The sequence below is a fragment of the Syzygium oleosum genome, unplaced genomic scaffold, assembly GCF_021117445.2.
Source record: "Syzygium oleosum isolate NSW1041296 unplaced genomic scaffold, Sole_v2.1 Sole_v2.28, whole genome shotgun sequence".
NCBI classification, from domain to species: Eukaryota; Viridiplantae; Streptophyta; class Magnoliopsida; order Myrtales; family Myrtaceae; genus Syzygium; species Syzygium oleosum.
In genome coordinates, this window is record NW_026607512.1 from 4,219,971 (window position 1) to 4,227,012 (window position 7,042).

Genomic DNA, 7,042 nt, shown 5'->3' on the forward strand with positions numbered 1-7,042 from the left:
AAGCGAGACATCATCGCTAGGTATGGAGTTCTAGAAGCAATCATTACCGACAATGGTTCAAATTTGAATAACAAAATCGTAAATGATCTGCTTGAACATTTCCACATTCAACACTTGAATTCATCTCCATACCGCCCACAAATGAACGGAGTAGTGGAAGCAGCAAACAAGAATATCAAGAAGATATTATCCAAAACAGCTGAGAACTATCGTGATTGGCACGAAAGATTGCCATATGCTCTGATGGCATACCGAACTTCAATTCGAACATCAACTGGGGCAACTCCATTTTCCTTAGTATATGGGATGGAAGCAGTATTACCCGTCGAGGTAGAAATTCCTTCATTAAGGATATTATCCCAATTGAAACTCTCAGAAACTGAATGGAGCCAACAAAGATGTGAACAACTCGACATGATTGATGAGAGAAGATTAAGGGCTATATGTCATGGACAAGCTTATCAGAAAAGAGTTGCTAAATCTTTCAACAGAAAAGTGAAACCGAGATGTTTTGAAGTGGATGATTTAGTAGTAAAGAAAGTCATTCCCAATAACTCAGACCCACGTGGGAAAAAATTGGTACACCTGTGACAAATTTACCCAAAGCTAATTTTTTTACCATTAAAAATCCTAAACTGGTACATTTGTGATAAATTTACCATTCGTTAAATTGAATTAATACCACAAAAAATCACAAACTGGTACACATATGACAAACGGAGGATAAAACCCCAAACTGGTAGACTTGTCAACTGCCACGTGTCATCTAACTCAGAAATATGACGGTAAAATTTAACGGAAATTAACAGAGGGTAAAATTATCACATGTGTACCAGTTTGAGGATTTTACTGGTCAAAAAATTAATTTGAGGGTAAATTTATTACAGATATATCGGTTTGGGGTTTTTGTGATATTTTTTTTTTGTCGAAGTTTTTTGTGGTACCCTTTTACTTATGAGGGCAAAAAGTCTTTGTCAGAGGAAAGAAATTAAAAAAAAAAAGACTTGGACTTTCTATGTTGCTTGGAAAGGAAAAGCGAAGGTTTTTTTTTGCCGTAAAAAGAAAATAAAGCAAGTGGGCCCCACGGGTAATTAGAGGAAGGAAACGAAAAGTAAAAAGAAGGGTTTTGTGTTTTTGGGCTCTTTTCCCTTACACGGCCGCATAGTACTCCACAAAAGACGAACACGAAGAAAGAAAGAGGAAGACACAATAATGCTCTCTTTGATCACGGACAGAGGAGTTCTAAACACGGGGGATTTGTGTTGTGAGTTTTACATCGAATTGAGTTATTTAATTGTAAACACTTGAAGTTTTGATATAATTTAGGTGTGGAAAATATTCGAAGTGTGTAAACGATTGTAACTCTGATTTTTAGATTATAATGGATTATTTATTGCCTACTCTTCTCATGGATGTAAGTACTGACACTCGGACCGAATCACGTAAATCGCTTATGTCCTTTATTGTTTTTCGTTATTTCTCCAGTGATTTTGCAGTAACTTGATTTGCAATGTCGTTTATGCGTTAATATTTTCAACACTTTGGTGGCTAATTCAATCGAAATCAAGAGCAGGAATAATAATGCTTGATTAAATCATTGAACACCGTCTAGTTCCTAAAGACTTCGGCTACTACTATGTCAATGGCTGCAATTGGGCAATTCTAACAATAACGAGTGGAAAATAATATTAACATCTCCATCTGATCACATGCCTTCTTGGACATCGAATAAGTGGAATTCTTCCAAGTTTTCATTTCACTTCTACGGGCAGCTTCTCATGTTCCCGTCCAATTTACATTGAATGATACACAGTCATACAACAACAGAGAACAAAGGAAACAAAGAAAAATGTTCAGATTTGGAACCACCAAAACGTGAAATGGAATTGGATTCATATGGTAAAGAATAACTGAAACATGTAATTCGTATTTGTACATTTCAGAACTGATGAAAACAGTATGCACATCAATTCCATATCTTGTACCCACGATGCATTGTGGCTATTGTACTTGGCCTACTTCTGTGTACAATTTACAGAATTGCAAAACTCATGCGGTCCATCTTGCTCAAAGAGAATAATTTCGTGGCACATGTATCATTTATGGAAGAAAATATCATTGCAAACCGGCATGAATTGTGCGGACATGGTTCTAATGGCGAGGTTGTTCACACTAGCATTGTCTAAGGTAACAGAAAAGACTTTGTTTGACATGCAAAAGTAATTGACCGCTCTCACGATATTCGCATATACATTATTTGAATTATGTGGATATGGCAACATCTTAAACGACATAGTACAATGGTGCAACTCTTGATTTGGCCAGATCCAGTGGCCTGTGACGCAACAAAATGGGAAACTAGTTTGACTTGCCCGTAAATTTGAAGTCAATGAGATTTAAAACTTACCTATGGACAGGATACGCATCAATTCCACTCTTTTCTCTTTGCAAAGTCTCTTGTAGTTCCTTGTGTTCGCCGACCATAGAACGGGCATAAAATGTGGTTGTAGCGCGCCTTGCACATGCTACACGAACCTTAGATCTTCGGCAAAGTCGAATGGTACTCAGTGGCGAAAACATAAACTATAAAGTGTAGGTAACTTGTTGGTTCCTTGCCTCATCATACTTGAAGGGGCTGCTAATATGGCCCGCTGTACTAGCTCAGCTTTTATTGGGATTGAACATTTAAGTGTAATGTTTGTCTTGGTGCCTCCTCCGGTGGCCCGTCCTACCTTCTGGTTAACTTATTTCCACAAATCGTGCAGACTATCCACCCGTACGATCAAGGATGACCTCAATTTTGAATCTCTTCCAAATTGTGGGCATATGTTGGCACGAAGTTTGCGCGACATCAATAAGGGTTTGTTGATCATTGGCGCTGGGGTAGGGTTTTTGCTGAAAAAAAGGGTGTCCGCATTGCCTCGGGGAGGGGTGACGACCCCTTGTTGCCCCTACATTCCTGACTAATCATATGATTGGTGTGTCTTATCATTGTCGTTGAATTCTTGTTGTTACTCGGGTGGAGTGAGCACGTAGGGAGGTTTTTATGTCTCTAAGGCGGTGAACAAATCGAAAATGACCCTGCTAACTTCTACATATTGGTTCGCCATCTGGGAAGCGGGTTGGATAGCAGTTGCGATCCATTTCAAGATTGAAAATAAAAAGGAAAATCGTGTATATAAAGTGAAAATTCATTAGAGAGTCGAAATATTTGAGAATTCGTGAAAGAGGGTTGATTTATCTAATGGGGTCATTAACACACTTGACCATTGGAGCCTCAAAGGTCTCAGGCCACTATGGTGGATGCCTTTGAGGCCCAACTTTATTTTTTTTAGGCCCATGTGGCCCTGGTCTACATGGGTCCAAGTAGTGGACTCAGCCTTTCAAGCCTAATCCAATAAAACTATTGTCGGGCTTGGGCCGTCCCATCGAGGCCCATGGGCTCTGCCAAGCAAATTAAATTAGCAATAGCGTATTGTATCTCTCTAGTAAAGAGTATACGTCATTGTTACAAGACGTGCTATTCTTCTTTTTTAAAGAATAAATAAATGAATCACGTCAATTCCACAACAGATGTTTTGGTGCCAAAAGGCAAATTGAGAAACCAAAAGAGAGAAAGAAAAGAATAACACGGGTTGCTTGTCAGTAATGGCAATCCACCAAAGCCAGAGTAGACGTGGAGAAGACGAGAACTTGTTCCTTCGACGCAAAAGCGTACTTGGCGGCCGCCTCCCGCTCTTCTTCATCATCCATGGCCGGCGCCGGCAGATTCAGATCCAAATCCTGCAGTCCTTGCCCCTGTCTGACCTTCTTGATCTCGGGTTCCGTGTTGTTGGCTCCGGACCCGGACATGACCGGCCTGTGCCTCCTCATGTGACCCCCCAACGCTTGACCTGAGTTGAACTCGGCCCCGCATATCGAGCACTCGTGTACCTTGTTACTCGACTTGTTCCCGGAACTCGACGTGGCGGCGCCCGGCATTATTTGCAGGGAAAGGGCCGTGCATGCAGCAGAGCTCGCCTGTTTGTCGCCAATATCTTTGTACTTCATCGTGAAGTGGACGGGCTGCTTGTTCTTGTCGTCGTTGTCGAGCTTGGGCTTCTTGTGACTGGCTCTGTGCCCGCCGAGAGCTTGGAAGGATGGGAAGCTCCGGCCGCACGTCTTGCACGAAAAGACGCACGACAGTTCGACCTTGTCGTTGTTGCAATCAACCATGGGTTTTGGGGCGATCGGGCCTCGGCCTCGAGCCAGGAGGATCAAGCAGTTGGCCATGTCTTCCTCTTCTTCTTTGGTGTGCTCGGGGGAATCACATGACGCCGCGAAAGCGGTCGTCGTAGTAGCAGTCGTGGTGGGATCGGAGTCTTCGTTGCCACCGGCGAGCCTGTGGTGGGCGATGACCGTTCTTGGTTCGGAATCGGAGCTGCTGCTGCAAGCCATGGTCAACGCGAGGGGAGATGGTGGGCGTTGGCGCCTGGTGCGCTTGCCCTTGAACTTGACGATCGTGGCATCGGCGTTCGTGTGGCGACGATCAAACTCGTTGGACACCTGAATTTCCATCGTCATGATCCACAGAGAGAGAAAGGAAGAGAGAGAGAGAGAGAGAGAGAGAGTTCTTGTGAAGGTGGTGTGGGGTTTGATTTATATAATGGCAATGATTGGTGCGAGATGGGGATGTGAGTTTGAGTCTAAAAGCCGCTTTCTTTGGAGCAGTGCGACGGTGCAATATTTGTTTTTTTTTTTTTTTGCCTTGCCAACCTCGCATTCCCAACCTTGGAAGTCATACATTACATAAGGCCGACGTACAAGAATGTACAAGTTAAAAATAATACTTATTAACTAGGGATATCACCTCTAAAAAAAAAAAACTAGGGATATTACCACTTAAGACCAAACAGCAAGGTGTTGGCTCAGGAAAAGGAAATACATGCGATAAATATATCGGGTCGAAGTAATGACGTGGTGTAACCAATCATGTGTATATGTATGTCGTTTTGCATTGATCAGTTATATCACATCGCATCCTGCCAATAGTACTCTTTTTATTTTATTTTTTTGGTTTAGATGACGATACTATTTACTCCTCTTCTTGGTCTTAAGTTTAGAGTTAGTTGGGAGCATTTCAAGAGTAAATCTTGAATGCACCAAGACGTCGACATGGGGTATCGCCTTTATGATGGCTTGGGAAGGTGACCTAGTCAAGGTGGATGAATACCGGCCCGGACACCGTTTTACGGTTTATAAAAAAGACTAATTGACGTACTTTAGCGATATTTTAAGATCACAAGTCAACTAGAGAGAGAGAGAGACAAGGGGTTATTCGTTGGTTTTTTGGGCATGGGATGGGACTATTCGGTGGGTTCGAAGCAAACTCCTTACTTTTTGCCAACGATTCTCACTGGAGGATTGGTTTGCAAGCCTGGAACCACACCAGAATGTGTGCTCATCACTCCATTTTCGTTGTCTTCTTTGCTTATATTATGTACATGGTTCCTGTCCGTTTCCTCAATTCTTGCTTGATTTGCCACCATTTCGTCCCACCAAGTTGATACCAACTCAGGAGCTAACTGATCATTCTGTTCTTGCAGATCTCAGTGTGAGCTGCTGAATGTTTCTTCTGATAGGGACGTAACTAAGCACATCATCTATTAAAGAATGGCACATTACTCTTGCAAGAACTATACGTGAGTTAAATATTTAGATATTTGCAAATACATCTCTTACTCCATCTCACGCCTAATAAGTTCGAGCTCATGCATATATATTAAAGTATAAAGTGAAGTGATGATGATCCTCCGTTGTGAAAATTTCAGACACAATAGAGCTTACTCACTTAAAATGCTTTGCAGTTAATGTTGCACGATAGAGCAAAACATTTTAAGTTTGCGAAAAATAGGCTGTTGTAAAGTAAATTAAACATATGAGACCATACTAGATAGGCCAAATATAGTCGCGTGATAGACTTATATTGGATTTATCACATCTTGGTTTGGATAATAAAATGTGATTGGACGGCTAGTGTAGACTAATACTTTAACATTGATTCATGATGGATGGACCGGTTAGCATAAACGCAAGTAGGCTATGGTCTTGTCTCCTATTCTAATGTTGAAACACTTATGGGTTTATCCATCGAGACACCGTACAAGGGAGGAGAAGGAGAGAAAGATTGAGTCGGATTCATGCGGTTTCATCCGTATTGACCGATTCGAAGACGATGATCGGCTAAACAAGGTATATGCTTTCGGTTCGAGCCTAGGTATTTTAAGTGCCATAGACGGGCAATAGATCGTTGATTTTCTTACAAAAGATACCATTAGTTAACCAGTGAAATCATGAGCAGTTGACCTTTCACTTTGTCATTTTTTATTTTACATTTTGCTCGGAAAGATACTGCCCAGTTGCCTTCCCAAAACAAATATAACATCCAATAATGGTGACAATACTATATGATCAACCAATGATTAAGGACACTAATTGAGGGGAAGAACTAACATATGGACACATGCTTGCCGTTAGAGAGCAAAGGGGCAAAAATCTAGTGGATCACAAGAGCATGTTCAGATAGATTAAAGAGCCGGAAGGAATTAGTCTAACGCTCATCCATGTACTATCCATTTTATATTAGGGGAGTTATCCTGCAGTTTTCAGCAAAGAATCACGAACTCATAAGTGATAATGCAGTTTTAACAGTGTACATATCATCATCCGCGCACTCCTTCTGGGCCACTCTCGAGCGACTACCACGCCAACTAAGTATTCAGTGAGCTTGTTACGTTGTACTAAACTGTATCCACATCGTTAGATTGTGTATGTATCATATTTGTTTTGCCGTATTTGACGATTCTAATGTACCATGGTACATATGACACACTTACGAAATTATTTCATAATTTTACCCAGATATATTACGGCGTATCTTTTCCTTTATGTTGATAATTATTTCAGAAAGAACTGAATATTTTCTATATGATCAATAGATTTGAGGGTATGTATAAAACAGGTACTTCATTAACATAGGTATTGATTCATCCTATTTTCTTCC

At 41.1% G+C, this 7,042-nt stretch overlaps 1 protein-coding gene across 1 annotated transcript; it reads right to left on the reverse strand.

Moving 5' to 3' along the window:
• Nucleotides 1-3,473: 3,473 nt before the first annotated feature.
• LOC115675316 (zinc finger protein ZAT5-like) lies at nucleotides 3,474-4,592 on the reverse strand. Its single transcript, XM_030597920.2, has one exon. The coding sequence runs from the start codon at nucleotides 4,561-4,563 to the stop codon at nucleotides 3,643-3,645; it is 921 nt and encodes a 306-aa protein (XP_030453780.1). The 5' UTR covers nucleotides 4,564-4,592; the 3' UTR covers nucleotides 3,474-3,642.
• Between the last annotated feature and the right edge of the window lie 2,450 nt (nucleotides 4,593-7,042).

Excerpts from the sequence above, each read along its gene's own strand:
- LOC115675316 (XM_030597920.2), bottom strand. The coding sequence starts at position 4,563 with ATGACGATGGAAATTCAGGTGTCCAACGAGTTTGATCGTCGCCACACG.